Source organism: Musca autumnalis, unplaced genomic scaffold (assembly GCF_047663935.1).
Source record: "Musca autumnalis isolate F117 unplaced genomic scaffold, ASM4766393v1 scaffold_2, whole genome shotgun sequence".
NCBI classification, from domain to species: domain Eukaryota; kingdom Metazoa; phylum Arthropoda; class Insecta; order Diptera; family Muscidae; genus Musca; species Musca autumnalis.
The window spans coordinates 247,425,847-247,453,202 of NW_027411755.1; the positions used below are offsets into that span (position 1 = coordinate 247,425,847).

The following is a 27,356-nucleotide window of genomic DNA, read 5'->3' on the forward strand; positions in this document are numbered from 1 at the left end:
ATTTTTAGTACTTTTAACTTAAATTTCTAGGCTTACTTCCGTAAAAGTCACCAAAACAAGAGTTACTCCCATCATTGTATTATTTTGGACCATGCCAAATCGTGCATGAGTGTGTCCATATGGCACCTATATTTTCACTGGACCATAGCCGTAGATCTCCCATTTACTTTTCCATACTATATATGCAACCAATGGCTTATCCTAACTACGTAATTTAAGTTAAAAGTACTAAAAATACGCAATTTTACAAAGTCCGATCTTTTTTTCGTTTCAGATTAGGACCGAATTTTGTACAACCAAAGGTGGGCCATGTCGATCCATGAGTTAGTAATAAATTTGCCATTCGAATCTCATCTCAAAATATTGTTATTGATCAATGTTTTAGTATAACATCATATCGACGACTCCAAATAATAGTATGCTAAGCCGACTTAGCATGTTTTCAAGTTCTTAACATTTTTATATTTAACGTCCTTTAACTTAAATTCTGTCAAATTTTGGTAATGATCGGACAATCCGAACAGAAGTTATTAACAAATATTTACTTAGCATAGTACTGAAGGTCAAAGAAATTTCCAAACTTTTAGAGCTTGTCCTGCAAAACTCGCTTTTCAGAATTAGCAAACTATTATTTGGAGGTGTCGAACGTCCTTTAACTTAAATTCTGTCTAATTTTGGTAATGATCGGTCAATCGAAACAGAAGTTATAAACAAATATTGACTTAGCATAGTACTGAAGTTCAAAAAAATTTCCAAACTTTGAGAGCTTCTCCTGCAAAACTCACTTTTTAGACTTAGCATACTATTATTTGGAGGTGTAGATATAAAACCATAAAATTTCAGACTAAAATGTGGGCTGTTTTAGAAGAAACACTTGATTTAAAATCAATATAAGCGCGATTCTCTAACTCATTTTTTGAGTTTCCGATACAAATTAAATCGCAAAATTATGAATGCAAAGTTTAAATAAAAGTTGGCAGCAAGATTGCTATCGGTAGGACTTAGCGACTACTTTACTAGGAAAATACCGAAAATTGTCGATAATTAACGAAATCATAAGCATTTTAATTTTACCGATTTTTGCCGGCAAAGGCAAAACGAATTGAATGGGAGTAGAGAATTCAATTCCATTACAGGAGTAGAAGGTTTGTATTTATATTGACACAGGCTGTTCGTAAAGTCAAATTATACTTTTCACTTGTTTTATTTATATACGAGTCACCCGGTTGAAGTAAGTAATCGACTCATTTATTGTTATCGGTTTGTTTCTTGAATAACATAAAAATTGATAAATAGACAGAACCGCAACCAAATGTGTATTCGATGGGAGGCCGTGTTTACACTATTCAAACTAATAAATAGTGCAATAGTTCGTTGTTAGATGGCGTTACAATGTTGCAATTTTTACAATAAAACAAAAACAAAAATTTTGGCAAAAATATCCTTCGGCGTAATGTTGACGACATTTTCTGAGTATTTAGGCCATGTAAAACAACAAAATGCCGATTAATTAACCAGCGAAATATGGGAACTAATTGAAGAAAGGAAATTCGCAAAGGCCAAAATGCTTTGTGAAAATGCTGAAGACAAGTTGGAACTATTCAAAGAGACATACAAACAGTTATCCAAAGATATAAAAAAAGCACAAAAAGTCTTACTATGGTAGAATGGGAAATAAAGCTCAGACAGCAGCTAACAAGTGGAACTCAAAAGAACTCTATAAGATCATAAGGAAATTGAGTGGCAAGGATACACTCATAACTAGCACGCCTATAGAAGATGAAACAGGGTCTCTCTTGAAATCAAAATACGACCAAAAGATATTTTGAAAAACGTTAAACATAATCCAAAACTAATAAAAATAAATAATCCAAAACCACCAAACGCAATTCCATATCTCAAAAATACATCCCACGAATGCAGAGGTAAAAACAGAACATCCTTCAATTGCTGAAATAGGAGAAGCGACTAATACCCTAAAACCCGGTAAAGCCCCAGGCAACGACGGTATTCCAGCAGAATGCTTTAAAGTCTGTAGCAGCACAATGACTGAAAAACTACACCCGTTATTAAAACAGATATGGGAGAAGGAATCTATTCCACAAGACTAGAAAGAATCAATTATAGTGAAACTTCCTAAAAAGGGAAACAGAACAAACTGTAGCAACTGGAGAGGCATATCCTTACTGCCATCAATAGCCGATCCATTAGAAACATTTTTGCGAAAAAACCAAGCAAGGAATTCATGCATCGACCACATATGCACAACAAGAATCATCATCGAACAATCCATAGAATATAATGCAAGTCTATCAGGTATGTGATGAAAACCGAATCGACTCGATTTGCAGAATCGAAATGGTATAAAAACGGAGTGTTTTTGACGATATATATAGTTTTGCTTCGCAAACGCCCCTTATTTGAATAATATTTTTAAAATCCATTTTCAATTTCATTAAAATATTCACCAAAATTAGAGATATACGATTTCGATTTATGGAAAAACGAGTCGAATCGTTTTCCATTACATATGTGGACTATGAAAAGGCGTTCGATACCCTAAACAGAAAATACATATGGATCACACTTCTATCAAGAGGAATACCCAAGAGACTAGTGACTCTTATAGAAAATAAAATAAATAATGGTACGACTTCCAGAGTGTTGCATAATAGCCCGTTTAGACTATACCCGTATACGATGATATAGGGCATTATATCGATTTAAGTGCTTAATCCACCCAAATCCACCCTGATTTACCATACAAAATTAAATCAACTCAAAACTTGGATTTGTTTTAAATCAAATGTTAAATCGAAATATTTTGATATACAACACTGCTTTTTGCTCCTAAAAATGCAACTATTCCAGTCTGTACCAATATTGGCAACTATGTTCATGTGTCGTTTATTTACTAGGGTTATAACTTTTTGACCTTTTTTTCTCAAAAATGATTTCCTGTAGCGAGAGTGAATGAAATGTTGCCCATTAAAATTTTGCTCCAATTTTTTTTTCCTGTTGCACGAATAATTGGCATTTTGCCTATTAATGTCTAAAATAATTTTTGTTCCATTTAAATATTGAAAAAGGTCCCGCACAAAGCACTTTCAATTTATGTGATACATGGAATAAAGCTATATATGATATAAAATGATATGATATAAAATATGACGATAAAATTGGTGAGAAACAAAAGCTTATGTCATTCTGGATATGTCGTGTGGCTTTAACGATTGTTTTGAGTTATTTATGTGCTTAAAGTGACTCCAAAGTGTATTCCATAAAGCTCATATACACGCAGAGAAAAAAATATGATTGATCCAGCAATATTCGAAGAGCAAAATATGTATTGTAAAGATATTGTTAAATTCCAAATGTAGTATTGTGATTCCAACAATTGGGTTTTGTTAAATCCAAAAATTGTTTTTGTCAACTGGACAATAGTTCTCTCTTTTCTTCGACAAATTTTTCTCTTCTCTCGCTATTCGATGCCGTGTTGAAAAAAACAATTATGGTGAGTTTTGTTTGTATGACATGATGCCTTTAACTTTGTTTTTGTGTGTATGTATGTATACCAACAAGGAGACTCTTGTTTTTATTTGTTTCTGTTTTGTTTCATTCTTCTATCTTCATTGTGCTTTGAGGTTTGGTGTTATACCGGAGTTTGTTATGGTGTTTAATTATTCCTTATGTTGTGGTGGGTGCTTGTGGCCAAAAATTTCTGGGCTGGTTTTCTGGGTTGACAATACAATCGGTATTGTTAACGATTTTAACAATATTGCGGAAATTCGAAAGTTGTTTTTGTTTTCTATGTTTGGAACAAAAGATGGTATTTTTGGATTTGGATTACAATGTTCGAATAAAACAAATACATTTTTGGAACCAAAACATATATTTTTGTTCCAACAAAAGCGAAAAATATTTTTTCTCTGCGTGTATAAAAACTTTAAAAGCCTTTTCTGTGTGAGCTTTTTTCTATCGAATCACCTTGTAATTAAGATTTTATCTAATATTATGCAAAAGCTCATCAAAATATGACACATGGATGTGAGGTTGTAAAAAAGTCATAATCCTATTATTTACATTTTTCAAATAACTGTAAACACAAACACACAAAAACAAACAGAAGCGGAAAAATAGAAAAAATATTAAATAAAAATAAAATGGATGTAGCTTTAATTTAATATAAATTGTAAACGGCATATTTAATAGCAAGTTGTCAGATTATTTTTTGCAGTATTCCATTCCATTTTTAATTTTCAAGCAATTCTTTTTGCGCAATTGGCGTATGTATACGTAAACAAAGATCAGCTGACTGGCATCTTATATCATTTCAGACTAGTCTAAACAACTAGGATTTGAATGTTGGATTTAGAAATCGAGTCGATTTAAAATGACTAGTCTAAACGGGCTATAAAGGAGTCCTCAGCGAAGCATTTTTACAACCAGCGGAGTACGACAAGGCTGCACATTATCACCGCTTTTATTCGTCACAGTTCTTGGCGCAGTGTTTGACCATCTGGTCTAAATTCGATTTTGTTCAACAAACTTGGAGACCTGGAGTATGTAAACGATGCCGTTCTACTTACAACAACATACTCAGATATGCAAAATAAGTTACTCAACCTGTCACAGGAATCATTGAAAGTTGGTCTAAAAATTAACTGCAACAAAACAAGAACCATGAGAATAAATTCCAATAACAGCGCGTGTAGAACGTTTTGAATATCTTGGAGGACGTTGATAAACGTATTAGAAAATCCCAAGGAACATTTGCGTCGCTGAAAAACATTAGGGCATCTTCAAATAATATCTTATATCTTCAATTTGTGTGTGAAATCTACGCTACTGTATGGATACAAGACATGGCTTACCACTACCACGCTAACCAATAAACTTCAATTATTTATAAACAGATGTCTTCACAACATATTAAAAATATGGTGGCCACAAACTATATCTAACGAAAGTCTCTGAAGTATAACAAATCAACCGGAAATAAAATCTGCAATCACTCAAAGAAAGTATGGCTGGCTCGGCCACACTCTAAGAAAAAGCGAGATGATATTTCCCACTCAGCTCTCCATTGGAATCCCCAAGGACGACGCAATAGAAGCAGGCCGAAAACAACTTGGAGAAGAACAGCAGGAACTGAAACCAACATATAAATCGATCAATTAAAATATATAGCAAATGATAGAAATTAATGGAGAATTTTTGTAAATAGACTAAGGACCTGTTTCACTATGGGGAAAGAAAATGATTGCGAACGAAAATTACCTAAACTTTGGTTTTCATGGCAATATTGACTTTGTGTTAGCTTTAAAACAACTACAAGATTTAAAAATCATACACGAGTTTAGTTGTTGTTCTTTCGTTTTCATTTTCGTTCGACATAGTGAAACAGGCTGTAAGTTTATAATATTTTACACGTTTATAAACATGTCGTAATAAAAAATAAATAAAAACTTCTTTACAAGTGATGTCTTAAGGCACACCTTTCAGACTCGACTATAAAAAGTATCATTGAGCTATTGTGAATCGGGGTGCACTCATGCATAGGAGTCCATGTTCGATACAGATTTTTTGTTTGAGAAAATAGCCTGAAAGATGCAAAAACAAACCCCTATGACACCGTGTGTAGTGATTTGAGCGCAAGATAACTGTCGATTCGGTCGGGTATAGATCATGTTCGAATATATATTATATATATATATATTTGTCCACTACTTCGGGTACCTCCACACAAAATTTCGGATAAGTTCACTTTAAGACCTGCTCTCGAATCACTTTGATTTTTGTTGAAGCAACTTGCATTCACTGCCTCCATTACGACGGTAAACGTTTTTTCAGGGGCAAGTCCATACCTCTTGAGAAAACAGCCCGAAAGGTGTAAAAACCTCTATGACACTATCAGCCAGTTTCTGTATGTCGAAAGAAGAATGTGTGCGAATGAAACACGCCCGAACTTTAGTTTTCGAAATAATTTACCTTTGCTTTTGCTTCAAAACAAAAAACAAATTTGAAAAACACACAAGAGTTTGGACGTGTTTCTTTCGCACACATTCTTCTTTCGACATACAGAAACAGGCTGTATATGTAGCAGCTGGAGAGCAAAATTTGGCATTCGTCATATTTTGTTCAAACTTAGTTTCAGTTCAAAGATAGACAATGCCGGTCCACAACTTCCGGTAATTCCCCCCAATATTTAACAAATATCACTTACATGGTATACACGATATCTCTTGAACGGGGCAACAAATTTGGTCCAAACTTTGGATCTCCTAATATTTTGTCCAAATTCAGTTTAACTTTTAAAATGGCCCATATCGGTCCTTTCTTTAGGGTAAACACTCCGTGGACAAGTCAATGCTTCCTGGCATATTGTTCCAAAAGATATACCATGACCCACCACTGAAATGACTAGTGGGTGCGATATCTATCGAAAAGATATGACTCTCAAAATAAGATCCACCTCATTAAAAGTCCATTAATCATCGGACCACTCTCTCAAGCACCTCCTCCGCAACACAACGCAAAAAATTTCCTAAAATGGCCAAAAAATTTGAAAAAACCCTAAATAAATTCGATCTGTCCCTAGGCGAAAGTTTCAATTCCCACAGGCTGAGGGTATATCTCTGTCGGCTAATACCTTTTTACTTGTTTTTTATTGAGGTGATCCAAACATTTTGAGACAGGAGCCAGAAAATTTCCAAAAACAGTATACTTGCCAATCAAAATGTTTTTTATTTAACCCACTTAGCGCCGAGATTTTTTTTGCGAGAAAACTTAAAATTTTGTATGAAAATTATCAGCCCAATCATGAATGTAAACTCCCCGTGAGTTTTGTCTTTCTGCCGTTGCAACTTAAAGGATAAAGAGAAACAACTCAAGGTGAGTGGATATTCATGATTGGGCAGTATATTTCTGAGACTTTTTAAGAATTTTTTAAAAAATAACTTTTCTAAAACGTATACAGGGCAACAATCATGAATATTTCCCTCGGAATTTTCCGCACGGAAAATAGTTTTAAAAAATTAAATTCTTTTAAAATCAATATTTTAAATCGTTGAAATCTACTAGAATCACTTAATTATGGAATATTCTCGCCGAATAGACAAAAATATTACCTATTTATAAATAAATATGGAAATAAAAAATTGCAAAATTGGGGAAAGGGAACAAATTCGCGCGGAATTTTTATTCGTGATTGCCCTGATCGTTTTCCTGCAATCGGGCCTTCTTTTAAAAGTGCCAAAAACTTTGGAGGGTAATATAGGTATATCCCTATATGATTGAGAAAATACTCTTACTATATTCCTAAGAAATCCCTGACTTTATCAGCCCAATCATGAATAAAAATTCCGTGCGGGATTTCTCTCTTTTCCCTTCTTTGCTATCACAAACAAAAAATCCGCGCGGAAAAAAATTCCGATGGAGAAAAAGTAGGTATCATGAACGCTCTCAAACATGTGTTTTCTCCAAAAAATCTCCCTTGCAAAACTGAAGGGAGTTTACAAAAAATCTTATCATTTCCCACAAAAACTTTGTACAAAACATGCAAAATAAACACTTTTGTTAGGATTTTATACTAAAATCTTTCACCTGTGGTTGGAAATTTATTAAAAATGGAACAAATTTTACGAAATAACATCACTTTGCAAACTCAGTCACTCTCCACTTTTTGTACCGATCAACGATGGGATGAGAGAATTTTGGACATACAAAATTGTTGCACAACAATTATTTAAAAATCAATTATTTTTATTTCAGAATTCGAATTTTTTCAATTTTTGCCATAATTTAATTAAAAACACTGGTTTCTAACACATTCATGATAGTGGCAGTTCCATAGCACAATGGAGTCAATTGCACTGTCTTCTTAGAAATTTCCAATCACATCTGATGTTTTTCATAATTAGTAACATCTTCTGAATGTCTTTGATGTATAAAAGTGTAATTTATTTGATTAAATTTGTTGATTTTGTCTAAAAACACAAACACTTACAGCCAGTTTCTGTATGTCGAAAGAAGAATGTGTGCGAATGAAACACGCCCGAACTTAGTTTTCAAAATAGTTTTACCTTTGCTTTTGCTTCAAAACAAAAAACAAATTTGAAAAACACACAAGAGTTTGGACGTGTTTCTTTCGCACACATTCTTCTTTCGACATACAGAAACTGGCTATTAAAATTTTCTCTTTCTTTTCACAACAATTAGGGCATACAAGGTATGAAAAAGACCCTTCAGTGCTGCCAAATTCAATGATTATTTTTCTCACATTATTCATGATAGGAGGAATGTTCTCTCGAGAAAAATCTATTCCGCGAGAGTTGTATTCCGCAAGAATATTCATGATTGAGCTGAATATTTCAAACTGATGTTTTATTCTGGTGATAATTTTGATACACAAAATTAATTAATCATGCAAATAATCAACAATTGTTAAAAAATACTTTTTCCTTTCAATTTTACTTCTTGTTTCTCCAAAAATATTCACCTCAACTGAAAAAAACTGGTTGCTGAAAAATAGCCGGTTTGTCAACTGAGATTCGCAACTTCAGCTGAAGGTTGCCATACATAAAGTAATTTTGACAACTGACAACTCCACTCAACGATAATTGCTATCGATAATCGATCCCTACATTTCGGTTATGTTGTTTCAGTTTCTTCAAATTTCGATCGATTTGATGAAGTCCGAAATTAAAAACTACGATTACACTTTCAAAATCAAAAGTGGTTTCATTCTGAAAAATTATTTAGTTTTTCGCTTTCTACAGATAAATACGGAAATTATTCCACTTTCGATCGGAATTCGTCCCTGTGAGGTGGCTGAAATTTTTGCTCCTTAAGATATGCTATGAAATTTATGCAGTTTTCAACGATGTACAAAACACAGAGATATTTGTTTCATACTTACCACTCTAATAAGTGCCCTTGGCTTTTCTTTCCTTAATTTTCAATCAAACCCACAATTTTGCCAATTCCCCAAAACAATAAGAAAAGACACGCAAATTTTTTTGAAATTGTTTGAAAATATTTATATGTATATTTTGTTTTGTTGTTGTGGTTGTTTTTAAAGGTAGGAGGAAGTCATTTGAAAAGTACAACTACAATGGTTCTTTTTAAAAAAGATATATTCCTGTGGTTATTTTCTACAAAAACAAAAATAAATTTAGGAATAGGTTGTGTTTACTATAAAATAATTTTAAATTTTGGAACCCCTAAAAAAATGTATAATATTGTTTTTATTATTTAAAGCAAGACATGAGAAATACAAAAAATTATATATAGAAAAAACATTGTTAATTACAACTAATGTGAATTGGAACTACTTTCGTCTTAAATACGAAAAAAAACATTTACATAATAAATTTGAAATTTTTGGGGGAGTGGTAGACACTTGTTGTTGTTTTGAAATGTGGCAAATATTTAATAACAAACAAAAAAAGGAAGGAAGAATGGACAAAAATTTACAAGAAATTTTCCTTAAGAAGTAGTTGTTGTTTTTCAGAAAACGGGAAGAAACAAAAAAAATGTGTGAAGAATTTATTTTAGCAACTTGTTTTTTGGATTTTTTTTATGTTGTTGTTTTTGGAATACAATATAATTTGGATAGAGCGGAGTATAGTTTAATGGTTTGTTCTTTATTTGATTTATTTTGTTTTGGTTTTTAATTAGTAAAGATATCAGTGCTAGTTTTGTATTTTGTTATTTTTTTCTTCTTCGTTTGTATATAACATTAAAAATACGGTTTTTGTGTTTTTCTTGTTTTTTGGGGATTTTTTAAATAGATTTAAGTGTATATTTTGTTAATATTTTTTGAGAGGTTGCTACAGAGTGCCGCAAAAAGTTAATGGAGAAATATGAAATGTTTGATAAAGACTGAAATTTGCTACAATGAAAATTCCTTATCTAAATCAAGACTACCAATCCATCTATTTTCGGTTTTTAATGCAGCAAAAAATATTTTAAAATACTGAGACGGCAATTGCTTCACAGGCGAACAGTCCATTAGGTTCTCTTCTCTAACATAATCTAAAACCGGCATTTTTTCGGACATTTTCCCAATTAAATTTGAGAAAGTTACACCATCACATTCGAACGCTTTGAAATATCAAAATAGAAGTCCATTTTCAACTTAACCTCAAAAATTGATTATTCGGAAATACTCAATGGATGTATTTTTAGGAGTAAATAAAAACAAATGATTTAATTTTTGAATATTTTTTGAGAAATTTACACCATCACATTCGATCGCTTTGGAATATCAAAATAGAAGTTCCATCTTCAACTTAACCTCAAAAATTGATTATTCGGAAATGCTCAATGGATGTATTTGTAGGAGTAAATAAAAACCAATGATTACTTTTTTGAAACTAAAGATGCACCAGCACGTTTGAGCCTTTAGAAACATCAAAAAAGAAGTTCGTCTCCAACATAATGGGGGTTATCATGAACGGCAATTCCCCGTGAATTTTTTCACTTTCTCCCTTAAGTTGCAACGGTGGAAAAACAAAACTCACGGGGAAATTTCATCAAAAATTAATCCTTCCGATACCCTATGATGTGTTTTTAGGAGTGAATAAAAAGGAAAGATAAATCACAGCCCAACCTTTTCAAATACGAAAATTGATCACCTTCTTCATCATAACCTCAAAAAAGACATACCACAAATAGCCAACATTTAAGTTACATAGAAATCCATTAAGCCTAGAAAGTAAGAAAAAACTTGAAAATATTTCCTCATAAATGTAACCTTCATTACAGAGGGTTTATCCATGTGTTTAAAGGTGACGAAAAGAGCAACCGTATATTTTGTGCAATTATACAGGACCTCCTCCTGTTTGTTGTCGAGGCCGAAAATTATGTCACACACAGTTCGACATAAATTAATGGACCGATTCCGTACAGCGAGGCGAGTCATGTCGCGTCCGTCTATCGTCTCTGTGACAAAATTTAAAAAATGCACTACGTACAACGATAGAAAATAATCGTTATTTTTATTTTTATTTTATTTTTATTCGTTAGTAAAAATGTACGGCGACAGCTAATTTGTTGTCGCCGGAAAATGAACATTTCGGCGACAAAATTTGACGACGTCAGGCGATATTGCCATACGGAATCGAAAAATTGCATTTGACAACGCGACACGACTCGCCTCGCTGTACGGAATCGGCCCATAAATAGGCGTTTTCTTTGAATAAAATACCTCGAAAAGTCTATTACGTTGCTGAAGGGTTTAACCATCATGATCACATTCAGATTGGAAGGAGAAGACGCCAATCATTCCAAAATGGATATCATATCAGATTGGCATTTCATTGTATACATCTCTAGATATTTTCATCGCCAACGCCGAAAGGTTTGCAAACGCAATGCGACTGATATTTACTGAAAGTGTCCACTAAGAATATTTTGAGGTTTGAAGGTGTTTCAAGGTTTGACTTGGATCCCATAGATAAAGCTGTAGAATTTATTCAATCGTTAAGACTAGGAGGATTTGAACTAGTTTAAGTGTTTATGAGGAAGATATGAAAAAGAGTGAATCAAATTATTGCGACGGATTCGTACCGGATTGACCCGAAGCCATAGTGTTTCGGCCAGCGGCTGCCAACCCAGCATCAAACCTAAGCTTCTACGTAGGTTTGTATGCTGCTACAACAACAATTATAATTCAACTTCCTCAATTTGTTGGAATTTAGGTATTTTCGGTCCGTATGGACTTCGCCGAGAAGAAAACACCTTTGGCCAGACAGAGTGGAAGGAGGAACGATAATAATTGCAAAATTGAGTTCAATTTGGATTTACATTTTTTATTGGCCTACATCTGTACCTCTCCTAGCTCTTTTTGTCCATCGCCAAGTCCGAATGACCTGCAAATACCTCGAATATTTTAACGTTTGGATAAGGCGTTTCATGTAGTTCCCAAGAACAAGGTCAGATTTTCAACTAGATGTAAGAGCAAATTGTTAGGGGTTTGTGAAAATATATCAAAAAGAGTGACCTAATTATTTCACTGACGGTTCCGAGCTCCGATTTACTCGCGAGTGAAAATTTGGGGGAGGTGGTAATTTTTTCTGGGTGCAATTTTTTTGTTGGGAGTGGGGCAGGTTTATTTGAGGGTGACGTATCTTTTTGTTTTGTGGTGGGGAGGGGGTTAGTTGCCTCCCTCAATTTGCTTGAATTCGAGCGAGTATTCGAAGCTCTGGACGGTTCCAACATCATTTACAACAATAAAAATTCACCATTTATTGTATTTTTGAAACCTTTTGGTCGATTGGATTTCACCCAGAATGAACTCACACCGTTGTAAAAGGGGTCATAAGAACTACCTGCGATTACAATTCAAATATATATTGTGGACAGACGGACGGACCTAATTATTCCACTGACGGTGGAAACCTTTTGATCGATTGGACTTCGCCGAGAATGAACTCACACCGTTGTAATATGGGTCATAGGACTACCTGCGATTAAAATTCAAAAATATGGTGGATGGACTTGGCCTCAATCTGGAAAAATGTCGAATTTTTCTGTGGGAAGTTTCAGAAGGAGTGGTCCTAAACATTCGACTGACATATCCAACAACAGCCGATAAAATCCTTCTTCCATTAATTGTTGAAACAATTCGGGCCCAAAATTTTCCAATGTAACCAGGACCACAAGGACTAGACAGTTTAAAAACATTAGAACTATCTGAAAAGAGAGACTTTAAACTCGATTTAGATTTTAGTGTGGAAGTTTTCCGAAGAAATTGCGCAATACAATTCATCTTGTTGTAGCCAGGGCCATGAGGACGGAATGAATATACGGAACTAGCGTTAAACTCGATTTTAGCGTAAAAATGTGGGAGTTGCCCGAAGAAATGGCCCGATTTAATCCCCCCCCCCCCTCAAATTGCTCCAGTTCAAGAAGAGTTTCAATCGCGAGTGGAATTCAAGCGAGTATTCGGAGCTCTGCACAAGGACTACCTGCCTGACATTTTTCAGCACGATCAGAAATAACACTTGATCTATATTTTATGTGGAAAGTTTCTGAAGGTGGACTTAATCTTAATTTTAGTGCAAAAATGTTGAACTTTTGTGTGGGAGTTCTCCAAAGAAATATCCACATTCGGACTTGGAGCAAGTTTTGAAAAAAATTTAAGGTATAAAAAATTAGGACCATGTCGATTATTCTATTCAAGACCTATGGTGCAAAACCCAGGCAATTTAGTTGGTGATGGTAAGGTTCTTTTAAGGTCATTATCGCAGGAAATATGAAGTAGGTCAGGAAAAAAGTTATACCGCTGTAATTAGGAACACAAGGACCTCCCAGGCAAAGATCACTGGCACCTTACAACACATTTGGCCAGCATGAGGCATGGGTCCACACAACACACAGCACCTTTTAAACTGCCCTGCCAAACCTACTCATCCAAGTCCAGTGTATCTGTGGTTACATCCCATCGAAGCAGCCACATTCCTGGAACTCGAGATAGACACACCCTGAGACAGATTAAGCAGAAGAACAAAAACACAAACATACAAAAATAAACACGGTTACAAGACAAGGATAAAGTGCGGTCTAATGAAAAAACCATATGGATACAGCCTTCATCTATATTTAAGCAAAAAATTCTTGGACTTTCAAAGAGTGAAAGCGTACAAAACCTCGTTCCATAAGACTGATGATGACACTATGCAACACTGAAAATGCAAAGAACTTCCAGTATAGATCTTTTGAAAGTACATATATAGACTACAAAAACCCTAGTTGGGTTTTGTCCTGTCAGATCCAGTTCGGATTTTATGGACTCATCTAAAATGGGCTAAAAATACACTTTTTTGCATTTATCAGGCCTTTATCTCAGAAACGAATAGGAATTTGGCCTTGCTGTCTTTAGCAATATTGTAGCCCTAAACTAGTAGAACTTATCTGTTGAACTTGAACCAGAAAATAACAACTTCATTTAGGGCATCAAAATCGATAAAATATGGAAAATTTTACATAATTTCTGGAATTCTGCTTGGTATTAGCTAAACTATTGGGAGTTGAACCAAGTAACCTTTTGCAAAAATCATCCAAATAATGTTCTCATCAATTCTTCAGAATATTCTGAAACTCTAAAATGCTTTCTTCATGTTGTTTCAGAGGTATTTGGTATGATATCTTTTACAACACCCATTTCAAACACCTTTCACACGAACACTTTATTTTTGCATTTGGGATTTCACGACAATATTGACATATTTACTAAATCGTCGTTAAAAAATATACTGAAAACTCCGTAATAGAGGCATTTTAAAACAATGGCATGTTCTGAAGAGTTGTGTATCACATACTAGAGAACATTTTTTTTAAAGAAAACATTAAGAAAAAATTAACAGTTTTGGAGATATGGTGCGAAATGTATAAAAAGAGAGAGAATTTTTAGATATATTTTGAAATTTGAGACAATAAATGTAGTCTTTCAAGTTCATTATTTCTCCAAATATTTTATTCTTCTTCTTATCTACAAATTTGCTTCAGAGGTCAGAAGATGATTCGCATTGGTTTCAGAGATATAGCCCCGAATTTCTTAAAAAACTCAATATTTAACTATATTTAAATGGGGCCATAAAATCCGAGCTGGATCTGACACAACAAAACCCAACTAGAGTTTTTGTCGTTTGGGTCTGTACTTTCAAAAAATGCTCAGTTCGAATTGTTTGCACAAGATCAGCTAAAAAATGTTGCACAGTGTTATTTTTTTTTATTTTTATCCTTTTAGTCAATGCTTTTTGTGACAACTGAGAACCACATAACCAAATTACAGCCAATTTAGGCCGAAAATGTAGATAAAAACTTTTAAATGTCTGAAATCGGGTGGTACCGTTATATGGGGACTATACCAAAACCTTGATCCATGTCCACAATTTTTGGAGGGGCAGTTTCTGTACCATTGGGAACTGCAAATGCCAAGTTACAGCCAATTCGGGCTAAACATGCAGACAAATTGTCAAAATATCTGAAATCAGGTGGTACCGCTGTATGGGGGTTATAGGAAAAAATTAACCCATATTAGTTTTGGTTTCATATTCATGTATTTTCATCAAAGTTTGATAAGTGTGCAAAGTTTCAGTTCGATTGGTCAACTGCAACTGGGTTAATAATGAGGTAATAGATTTGAACTAAACAGACAGGAACCAAAGCAAGTTGAATAAAACACTGTAAAAACACACAGCCTGTGTGACACATGAGTTTGGTAGTATTTCGTACACATCAATTTTCTTATCGACATACAGGAACAGGCTGTTAGATATGCTCGCTGTGGCTTAACCAAATTTAAATGGAAGGAGCTTACACCTGGGAAGTTTCTGCGGATTCTGAAACTGCAATGTTCATAGATGGGAAAAATAAAAAAAAAAAAACTAAAAAAATCGCCGGATAGTTTTTTAAATAAATCGCGGTCAAAATACACACTTTTAGGGGTTTTTTAGGTTTTCACGATTTTGCTTGAGAACCTCAAGTCCTATGAAAATGGGACTAAAGAAAACGTTGTAGCAGTGAAAATTCTCAACAAAATTGACCTTCATGATATTTTCGTAGGTTTTACTGTTTTTGAGATATAGAGTTCAAATTGGGACAATGCACTGACTGTGTCGGCTCCTTATAAAAAAATAGCACTGAAAACCGCTTATACCTAGGCATTTTTTGGGGATTCTGAAACAGCTATGTTTGTAGATGACAAAAATCCAAAAACAAGAAAAAAATCGCTGGAGGGATTTTTAAATAAATCGCAGTCAACATTTTTAGGGTTTTCTTGTGTTTTCACGATTTTGCTTGAGAACGGTAAATCCTATCGAAATGGAGCTAAAGAAAATATTGTAGGTGTCAAAATTCTCTAGAGGATTGACCATTATGATTTGTTCGTAGGTTTTACCATTTTTGAGATATTGAAGTTTAGGTCACATTTTTAGGTTTTTTTTTTCGTTCGCTTTTCACGATTTTGCTTGGGAATGGCAAGTCTTATCAAAATGGGTCCAGAGAAAATCTTATAGCTGTGAAAATTCTCTACAACACTGACTTTCGTGGGTTTTTCCTCGGTTGTACCAATTTTGAGATATATAAGTTTAAGTTGGAAAATTGTAGTCATTGCATTGTTTTGTAATGCATTTAGTGCATTGTCCCAATTTGATCTTCTATATCACAAAAACGGTAAAACATACGAAGATGTCATAAAGGTCAATCTTGTACAGAATTTTCACTGCTACAACGTTTTCTTTAGTCTCGTTTCCATAGGACCTGCGGTTTTTAAGTTAGGAAATTGTAGTCATGGCATTGTTTTGTAAGGAGTCGATGCAGTTAGTGCATTGTCCCAATTTGAACTTCTATATCTCAAAAATGGTAAAATCTACAAATATATCATAAAGGTCAATCTTGTACAGAATTTTCACTGCTACAACATTTTCCTTAGTCCCGTTTCCATAGGACTTGCGGTTTTCAAACAAAATCGTTAAAACTTACAAATCCCCTAATCCCGGCGATTTTTTTGGTTTTTTGATTTTTCTCACCTATGAACATTGCAATTTCAGAATCCGCAAAAACTTCCCATGTGTAAGCTCCTTCCATTTAAATATGGTTAAGGCGCACCGTGTAGTATGTGGTTGTTTTGTATGCGAAATCGAAGCTTTAAACGCATTTTTTCGAAATAGCTTGTTTGAATTCGAAAACTCACAAACCTCCATATATTTTTGTGGACGTTAAGCACCTATGAATCTTGCCTTTAGAGGAGGAAATTTTCTTTATTTTTTTTTTTTACTGATCTATGGCAATTTTCAAGCTTTAGTGGGCTTTCGAATGCGGAAATTTGTCACAAAACTATGTATCATTTTTCAAAATTCCCAAAAGTAACTCAATGTGTGCCCTTCATATACAAAAAATTTGTTAGTTTTGTAGGAAAAAAATCATGGAAAATACGAGTTTTTACGAGGAGCTTAGGGTAACCCCTTGTAAAAAGAATTAAATATTTCTTAAAACATGGGGAATTGAATCAACATAATTTTAAAGACAGTCAACATACCACTATTGGTAACATTTAGAATATTGGAAAGTTTGGATGGAAAGGCCATTTTTTGACTGATCCTATGGCAATTTTCATGCTTTAGTGGGTACTGCAAAATGCTATTAGAAAAAGGCTTTCGAATGCGGAAATTTGTCACAAAACTATGTATCATTTTTCAAAATTCCCAAAAGTAACTCAATATGTGCCCTTTCATATACAAAAGATGCTAAAAATTATTGTTAGTTTTCTCGGAAAAAATTCATGGAAAATTCGAGTTTTTACGAGGAGCTTAGGGTAACCCCTTGTAAAAAGAAATAAATATTTCTTAAAACATGAAGAATTGAATCAACATATTACTATTGGTAACATTTGAAAAATTGGAAAGTTTGGATGGAAAGGCTATTCATTAATCAATGAAAATTCTAAGCCATAAAACATTTTAACAGAGATCACTGGTAGTCACTTTAGAAGACCTATTTTGGAGACCTTCCATCTATAGAATAGAAGGTCTTCTATCTTTAGAAGACGTTTTTACAGAGCCTTCTATCTACAGAAAGTCTCTTTAGCAGGCTTTCAATCTTTGAAAAACTTCTTTGGAAGTCTTTTAATCCATAGAACACCGCTCCAGGAGGCCTTCTAGCTTTAATTGCCTCTTTAGGAAAAATTCTATATATAGAAGACTTCTTTGGAAGGCCTTCATGCCATAGAACACCTCTTTAGGAGACCGTCTATCCATAGAAAAAGCTTTTAGGAGGCCTTCTATACATAGAAGAATCCTTTGGAAGGCCTTCTATCCTCCATAGAATACTTCTTAAGGAGGACCTCTGTAGGAGGCTTTTTATCTACAGAGGAACTGCTAACTTATTTCACTTTAGGAGGTCTACTATCAATAGAACACATCTTTAAACTGAAAGACTTTCTATCCATAGAACACATCTCTAGAATGCCTTCTATCCGTAGAAACCTCTTTAGGAAAACTTCTATATGTAGGAAACATCTTTAGAAGGCCTTCATGCCATAGAACACCTCTTTAGGATGCCTTCTATCCACAGAATACTTCTGAAGGAGGTGCTCTATATAAAGAAGACCTCTTTAGGAGGCTTTTTATCTACAGAAGACCTCTTTAGTAGTCCTTCATTGTCTTAGGGAGAAATTATTGGAAAGCCCTCCCTCGATAGACACCTCTCCAGGAGTCCTTCTATGCATATATCTCACAGAATGCAAATATGTTTTCCCACAGAACCACAATAGGTCTACTCTTACAAGTGCATTAGGTCTTCTCATAGTCACTTTAGAACACTACGTATATCACAAAGAACAGAATTCTGGTGTTTTCGTCTCACTAAAACAGAATTGGATTAGTGAAGTATCAAGCATATTTTGCATTTACAAGCTCCTGTCCTTGTGGTGCTATAAAGGACACGATATATGTATCACTTTTTTCTACAACATTTTCATAAGCAATCTTCAAATTATCAAACACTTCCTTTCTAACCCATTAATTTTTCTGCGGCACTCTGTATACCATCATAGCTACAAACATAGGAATTTGAAACATTTAAAGAGACAATGTCGGTTTTTACGAGGGATTTACACAGGACATTCACACTTTGATGTGAGGGAGGAAACATCAGAAACAAAATAATTTATAGGAGAGTAAAGAGAAAGAAAGAACGAAAGATGATTATACTGGTTACAAATATTTTCGTTTACAACTAATAAACTATATTTATATATAGAGGAAGAAGAGCAGCAGGAGGAGTTAGACGAAGGGGATGTGTGTGACTTTTACAAAAAATGGAAGGAAATCAAAATGAAAAAAATTAAATTCAATAATTTAAATTTATAAATGAAAAAAAAAAAAATACATATTACGTTTCAATTATATATAAACTATATAGATATATATTTTTTTAATGTGTGTTTATGTATATAAAGTTATATAGATAATAACTATAAAGCATCGTTGTTTCATGTTGTTTTGTTTTTACGTTTATCCTGTTTTTAATTAATTATTCAAAGAATTAAATATGCTAAACTAAAGTCAACTATTTTATGTTTATAAAAAATAAAATAGTTAATTAATTAATAATAATAATTATATATAATTAATTATATGGATTAAAGTAAATATTACAATCAATTTATACAATAAAGGCTGTTTTGTGTTGTTTGGGTTTTTTTGTTGTTTTAAATATATATTTTATTTACTAATATCCATTCGTATAGAACATTAAACATTTATTTTTCTTCTTTTGCTTGGTTTGTTGGGCAATCAAAGACTATAAGGAAGATTTTGAAGGGTGAACTGTTAATAATATTGCTTATAAAGATTATTTTTATATAATCATTATAAGAAATATGCTATAAACAATTTGTTAATATAATTTGCACAATTTATGTTTGCCTAAACATTTTCCTTCTTAACAAAAGTCCCTCCTTATAGCCATTCGTTTGCCCAAACCTCTAATGCTGTGTGTGTGTCTGTGAACGTAATTAATATGGAATTATGAATGGATTTCAAAATATTCTTCTTCGCTTTTCCATAAAACATAAATTTGTTGTTGCATATTTAAATATATATAGTAATATTTATAATAATTTAACACATTTCAACATGATTTCTTTTCTTTTTTCTTCTTCTTCTTGTTTTGGTTTTTTCCTATTATGACGACATATTTTCCTTAGGCATTTTCACTTATAAATTAAACATTGTTTTGCTTTGATTAATAATAATAATAATAATTATAATGTGTTGTGTTTGTGTACCTATATAGTTATAATAATAATGATATATAATAATTATATATCATTTATAATTTTGTTTTTCCATTTTTTTGTTTGTTGTTCTTGTTGCTTAACAAACAAAAATTTAAATATAGTATAAAGGCTTTTAAGGCGTCTTCAGTAGTATATCTTTTTTTCGGGTTCGTGTTGGTGATGTTGCACCCAATTGTGATGATGTTGTTGCTGTTGTTGGTAGGCGTTGATAGAAATAATTGCGTCCAAATTTCTTTTGCAATTTATAGCCTTTCCGCTGTAGGAACTTGGTTAATGTTTGAACATAACTGCTAACATCCTCTTGATTTTCCAATAAATGTATTGAAATTATTTCAATTCTTATTTTGTCAAAAGGTAATGTTTGTAAGATCTGTAAAGAGAAGCAGGTGGTGAAGAGAAGATTAAGTTTAAATTAGTCATAATCCGTGTTAATGATTTAGTTGAATGCAAAAAAAAAACCAAACCTAAAACTAATTAAGAAAACACTTTCATTTTTTGTGTGTTTAAAATGGCAGAAGGTGGAGCTGTAGGTACCTCGATTGCTTCATTGCAAGGCAACAGCAAAATAGCATGCAATCAAAAAAGCTGGGCCAATTAACACAACAAAAATATTTCAAATATTTTGCACACAGTTGGTACTCTAATTGAGGTAGGTCATATTGAAATGTTATGAGGTTTGGACAATGAAATTCCCAGTCCAAGGGTATTTGGAAATTTTAATACAAAATTAAAAATTGCTAAAAATGTAAATAACCTACCCAAGGCACTTCTTATAGGTCAAATAGATCTTCCAACAAAATACCATTATGGCTTCCTCATAGAAAACGAATAGATATTCCCCATAGAAAGACATTCGGTCTTCCATTAGGAAACCTTTTGGTCTTCTATTAGAAGGCTTTAAAGGACATCTTATATTAGAAGACCCTTAATGCTCCTTCGGGGAACCTATAACCCGTAATGGACACGTCCCTAGGTGTCGGATAGGGGAACGCTTCACAGATGTGGGTGGTAAGACAGAAACCAAATACGTCTCGCGGAACAACAGATAGCTGCGTCTTCCTTAAAATAAAGAGGCAGAAAACAGCGTCTGAAACTAGACGGAAAACTATAAACCCTTCAGAAAGCCTCCGGAAACCACTGAAGTAATCCCCCTGAAAATCATATGCACAAAATTTCTCCTGCAAACGAGGGTGCTACTTCAACATATTTATAATTTATTGTATGATCGCTTATATCCGGATGTCGGATTTGCCAATTAAGAAGAAGAAGGGCTTCTCATAAAATACCATCAGGGCTTCCCATAGAAAATTATGAGATTTTCTCATAGAAGGTCATCAGGTCTTTTCATGAAACACCACTTTAAAAAGTTTTCTTTCTATATATTACTTCGTTAGGGACATTTTGTCTGGAGAATACCTTTTGAAGAGTCCTTCTATCCAGAGACGACCTCTTAAGTAAGCCTTCTACCCATAGAAGACATTTTTACACAGCCTTCTGTCTACAGAAGGTCTCTTTAGGAGGCCTTCTATCTTTAGAAGACCTCTTCGGAAGGATTTATATCCATACAACACCTCACCTTCTACCTTTCGAGACCTCTTGAGGAAAACTTCTACCTCTATCTCATTAGGAGGTCTGATATCTATTGGAGGTCTCTTTGAAAGGCCTTATATTCATAGAACACATCTTTAGGGGGTGTTATATATATAAACAATAACTCTTTGGAAGCATTTAATCAATGGAAGATCGCTTTGGAGGCCTTCGATCAGTAGAAGACACATTTGCAAGGGCTTATATCCATAGAAGACCTCTTTGGAAGGCCCTCTATCCATAGAATACTTCTTTAGAAGGTGTTCTACATAAGGAAGGCCTCTTAAGGAGGCTTATTATCTACAGAAGGCCTTTTAACTAGAGAAGACCTATTTTGGAGACCTTCTATCTATAGAATAACAATTTAGAAGGCCTTCTATCTATAGAAAGTCTCTTTAGCAGGCTTTCTATTTTTGAAAGACCCCTTTAGAAGGCTATCTATCCATAGAACACCGCTCCAGGAAGACTTCTAGCTTTAGTGGCCTCTTTAGGAAAACTTCTATTATATAGAAGACTTCTTTGGAAGGCCTTCATGCCTCAGAACACCTCTTTAGGAGGCCGTCTAACCATAGAAAAACCTTTTAGGAGGCCTTCTATACATAGAAGAATCATTTGGAAGGCCTTCTATCCATAAAATACTTCTTAAGGAGGACCTCTTTAGGAGGCTTTTTATCAACAGAATATCTCTTAAGGGGTCATTCTTTCTCTTTGGGAGGTCTTCTATCAATAGAACACCTCTTGAGAAGGCCTTCTACCTTCAGAAACCTCTTTTGGAAAACTTCTATATGTAGAAAACCCCTTTAGAAGGCCTTCATGCCATAGACCACCTCTTTAGGAGGCCTTCTATCCATAGAATACTTCGTAAGGAGGTGTTCTATATAAAGAAGATCTCTTCAGGACGTTTTATATCTACAGAAGACCTCCTTAGGAGTACTTCATTGCCTTCTATCTATCAATAGAACACCTCTTTAGAATGAATGCTTCTTTGGAAGACCTTCTAACCATGGAACACCTCTTTATGAGGCCTTCTACCTATAGAAAAACATTTTAGGAGGTATTCTATACATAGAAGACTTCTTTGGAAGGCCTTCTATCCATAAAAGACCCCTCTGGAAGGCCTTCTATCCGTAGAATACTTGTTAAGTAGGTGTTCTATATAAAGAAGACCTCTTTAGAGTACTTCATTGTCTTAAGGAGACATCTTTGAAAGGACCTCCCTCGATAGACAATACCTACACCAAAATGTTACACTTATCTATATGTAGAAAACCCCTTTAGAAGGCCTTCATGCCATAGACCACCTCTTTAGGAGGCCTTCTATCCATAGAATACTTCTTAAGGAGGTGTTCTATATAAAGAAGATCTCTTCAGGACGTTTTATATCTACAGAAGACCTCTTTAGGAGTACTTCATTGCCGTCTATCTATCAATAGAACACCTCTTTAGAATGAATGCTTCTTTGGAAGACCTTCTAACCATGGAACACCTCTTTATGAGGCCTTCTACCTATAGAAAAACATTTTAGGAGGTATTCTATACATAGAAGACTTCTTTGGAAGGCCTTCTATCCATAAAATACCCCTCTGGAAGGCCTTCTATCCGTAGAATACTTGTTAAGGAGGTGTTCTATATAAAGAAGACCTCTTTAGAGTACTTCATTGTCTTAAGGAGACATCTTTGAAAGGCCCTCCCTCGATAGACACCTCTCTAGGAATCCTTCTATGCATATATCTCACAGAATGCAAATAGGTTTTCCCCCAGAAGCACAATAGGTATACTCTTAGAAATCCATTAGGCCTTCTCATAGAAGACCGTTAGGGTTTCTCAAAAAAAAAAAAAAAAAAAAAAAAAAAACACTAGGTTGTCTCAAAGAAGATATGGTTTCAAATAATGTCATTAAGTATTCTCATGTATGACTTCTCACAGCATGTCATTAGGACTCCTCATAGAAGAACATAAGGACTTATCATAGGATACCATTGGGTCTTCTAAAAGAAGGTCTTCCCATAGAAAATGATTAAATCTTCACATAAAAGACCATCTTGTCTTCCCCGGGAAAGATAATCAGGTCTTCTTAGGAAGATCAGCAGATCTTCTTATGGAAGAACGTTAGATCTTCTTATGGAAGACTTTAAGGTCTTCTCAAAGAAAACCAGTAGGTTTTATCATATAAGATCACTAAGTTATCTCATAGTACACTATTTGGACTTCTAAGGTCTTCAAATATATTATGGAGATTATTCTGAATGAAAACTTCGCGTGAGTTTTGTCTCTTCTACCGTTTCAACTTAACAGAAAGGGTGAGAAAACTCACGGGGAGTTTTCATTCAGAATAACACCCTATAATTTGGTCTTCTCATAGAAAATCATCAATACTATGAAGTTATTTTATAGGATATGATTAAGATTTCTCACAGAAGATCGTTGGGTCTTCATTAGGTGTTTCCCCCAAAGCAGAACATTAGGGCATTCATATGGGAGTCTATCATGTCTTTTTTACATACAAGCATTCGGTATTTCTTGTTGAAGACCTTTAGTCTTCCCTAAAGATGATAATTTTCACTCCCTTTCGATGAATCTCTACATTAAAAGAAAAATTTCATGGATTTTTTCCTTGAAATACAAATATTTCTATCCATTCCCTTTAAACAGATAAATTAAAGTAAAACGCCTAAATGTATGCTTTAAATTTTGATACTTCATCAAACTCCCTTTAATAACAGAAAAATAAAACTTGTTTAGGGTACCTCAAAAGTTTGCAACTACCGAACCTAAAATATTTTATTGTTATTTTACAACAACAATACAAACACCAAAATGTTACACTTACCTCCAACTCATGACCATGCACACCCAGGCTAAGAAGATCGTATTCAACACGATTTGAAGCTAGCATGATAGTATAAAGCGGAAAACATTTGACACGCGAATTGAACCATGTCGTCTCCTCGTCAAGCAGACTATTAATTCGCACTTCAGACTCTTCGTTGTGTACGGTAATCTAGAAAAGGAGAAAAATAAGTTAGTTGAAACCCATCCAAGATCAAAAAATCACAAAAGAAAAACATTTACATACCTCTTTGGGATAAGGATTTGGTGAAACACAGGCATGTACCACCTGCACACGTGGCCGCAAGCCATTCTGTTTGCGTAATGTGAAAAACCTCCTCGGCTCTGGTTCCACAATAATACCGGCCCAATTTAAGGTATCCGCCAGCCATGGTGCTGTCATTAGATGACCCAGAGAACCGGTTAGTGACTGTATGACGGCACCATTTGTTTTACCCTGCAGTAAATTGGCCACATAATAGGCCATTTTTGGTGTTAATTCATTGGGATGGGCACTAAAATTAAAATGGGGTTGGACACCAATGAGGCCACCGGTACCACCATTTCCCGGCCCCACCAGGCTAGATGGTGAGGATGATGACGACACTGTATCGGCGCCGCCGCCACCACCACCATCTGTTCGTGTTTTCAAAAAGTGCATTGAATATTTGCGCATATGGATTTCACGCAGGAATGCTATAAGTTGAGGATCGTCTTGAGCCACGCCATAGAATTCATAATCACGCGACATATTCAGGCGAAATTGTTGATGGCGTATTTCTGTAAAGAGAGAAGAAACACAAAACAAATGAATTTTTAATTAAATCAACAACAAAATAAGACAAACGAAAAAAAGAAATTACAATATTGAGTTTTATTCCATCATGAAAATGATGACCAACCATCATCATCAGGCAGCACATGATGTTGCTGTCTAAATCAAGTTAATTTGAAAATACCAAGAAAGAGAGGAAGGGAGGACGATGGACGGGGTTATTAACTAAAGTGGTAATAACAAGTTGCTTTGCTTACTAACTTTAAAATGTTTATGAGGGAGGAAGAGTTGGTTGGTTGGTTTGGTTGGATGTAGATGGATCTTTTGTTTAACCACTGCTCTTGTTGTTATGGTCATGCCTCGCTGGTCATTTGTATGTTGAATAGACTAGCCACACTAGATGAAATCCACCTGCTGAAGAAGAGCTTCTTCTCCATGTGTGTTTTGCATTTCTTTAATTATAACCATCATAAACATACAAAACATGAAGATTGCTCTGAACTAAGTTGAACTTTGAAAACGGCGAATGGTTTAATAAATCTTTTGTTAATGAGAGAAGTTTGAATATCAGCTTGGAGAGAAATATATATTGAAAAATAATTCATTGCAGTCAACTATAGAATTGAAGCCTACCCAAAGTTTTTTTTTTACATATAGAAGGCACCTTGAAGAGGTCCCAAGAGATATTCTATAGGTAGAAGGCATCCTAAAGAGGTCTCTTAAAGATAGAAGTTCTCCTTAAGAGGTGTTCTATGGGCTGTAAAACATCCTAAAGAGGTGTTATATAGGTAGAAGGCATCATAAAAGGTGTTCTCTGGATAGAAGGACTTCCAGGGAGCTCTCTTATAGAACTCCTAAAGTATTATATAGGTAGAAGCACTTTAAAGAGTTTTTTTTTATAGATCGAAGGCCGCCTGAAGAGGCATTTTAAAACTCGAAGACCTCCTAAATATGCCTTATGTACAGTAAAGGCCTACTCAAGTGGTATTCTATACATAGAAGATTTCCCAAATAGGTTTCTATGCATACAAGGTCTCCTAAAGAGGTCCTTAACAGATAAAATGACTTCAAAAGAGAGACCCTCCAGAGATAAAGGGCCCCCTAAAGATGTCTTCTATAGATCGAAGGTCACCTAAAGAGGTATTCTATACACAGAAGGCTTTCTAAAGAAGTGTTCTATGTACAGAAGGAAGAGAAAGAGAAGAGAACTTCTATGAATAGAATGTCTACCTAAGAGGTCTTCTATGGATAGATGGCCTCGTAAAGAAGTCTTCTACAGATAGAATGCCTTTCAAAGAAGTCTTCTATGTATAGAGGGCCTTTTAACGGGTCTTCTTCGCATAGAATACCTCGTAAACATGTCTCCTACGGAAAGAAGACCTTCCAAAGATGTCTTCTATGCCTTCCAAGCTGGCCTTCTATGGATAGAATGTCCCGTAAAGAGGTCTTCTATGGATAGATAGCCTCGTAAAGAGGCCTTCTGTGGATAAAATACCTCCAAACGAGGTCTTTTACGGATAGAAGGCCTTCCACAGTTGTCTTCTTTGGATAGATGGCCAATCCAAGGGGTCTTCTATGGATGGAAGGCCTTCCAAAGAGGTATTCTATGGATAGAAGACCCCGTAAAGATGGCTTCTGCCGATAGAAGGCCTCGTAAAGAAGTCTTCTTTGGAAAGATGGCTTCGGTAAGAGTTCTTCTATACAAAGAAGGCCTCTTACAGAGGTATTCTAGGGAAAGAAGGCCCCGTATAGAGATGTTCTATGTTAGAAGCCCTCGCAAAAAGATCTTCTATGGATAGAAGGTCTCATAAAGAGATCTGCTATGGATAGAAGACCTCGTATAGAGGTATTCAATGGATAGAAGACCTTCCAAAGTTGTCTTCTAAAGAGGTCTTCTATGGATAAAAGACATCCAATCGAGGTCTTCTACGAATAGAAGGCCTTCCAAAGAGGTCTTCTGTGGATAGACGGCTTTCAACAGAGGCGTTTAATGAATTGAAGGCCTTCCAAAGAGATCTTCTATGGATTGAAGGCATTCCAAAGAGGCCTTCTATGGATTGAAGGCCTTCCAAAGAGGTCTTCCATGGATAGAAGACATCGTAAAGAGGTCTTCTATGTTAGAAGGCCTCGTAAAGAGATGTTCTATGTTAGAAGCCCTCGTAAGAGGTCTTCTATGGAAAGAAGGCCTCGTAAAAAGGACTTCTATACACGGCTTCCTACAGAGGTGTTTAATGGATTGAAGGCCTCCAAAGAGGTCTTCTATGGATAGAAGTTCTCGTAAAGAGATTTGTTATGGATAGAAGACATTGTAAAGAGATCGTCTACGGATAGAAGACCTCGTAAAGAGGTATGTTA

At 34.7% G+C, this 27,356-nt stretch overlaps 1 protein-coding gene across 8 annotated transcripts in view; it reads right to left on the reverse strand.

The window, feature by feature from the left end:
- Window positions 1–12,090: 12,090 nt before the first annotated feature.
- Window positions 12,091–27,356, reverse strand: part of S (EGF receptor activation regulator Star) — a 176,029-nt gene continuing 160,763 nt past the window's right edge. For all 8 annotated transcript variants that reach the window (XM_073971325.1, XM_073971328.1, XM_073971329.1 and 5 more), the window contains 3 exons: window positions 24,474–25,006; window positions 24,228–24,398; window positions 12,091–20,180 (listed from right to left, as the gene is read on the reverse strand). In XM_073971325.1, the coding sequence (XP_073827426.1) occupies window positions 19,923–20,180; window positions 24,228–24,398; window positions 24,474–25,006 (962 nt within the window). In that variant the 3' untranslated portion in view covers window positions 12,091–19,922. The remainder of the gene's footprint in view (window positions 20,181–24,227; window positions 24,399–24,473; window positions 25,007–27,356) is intronic.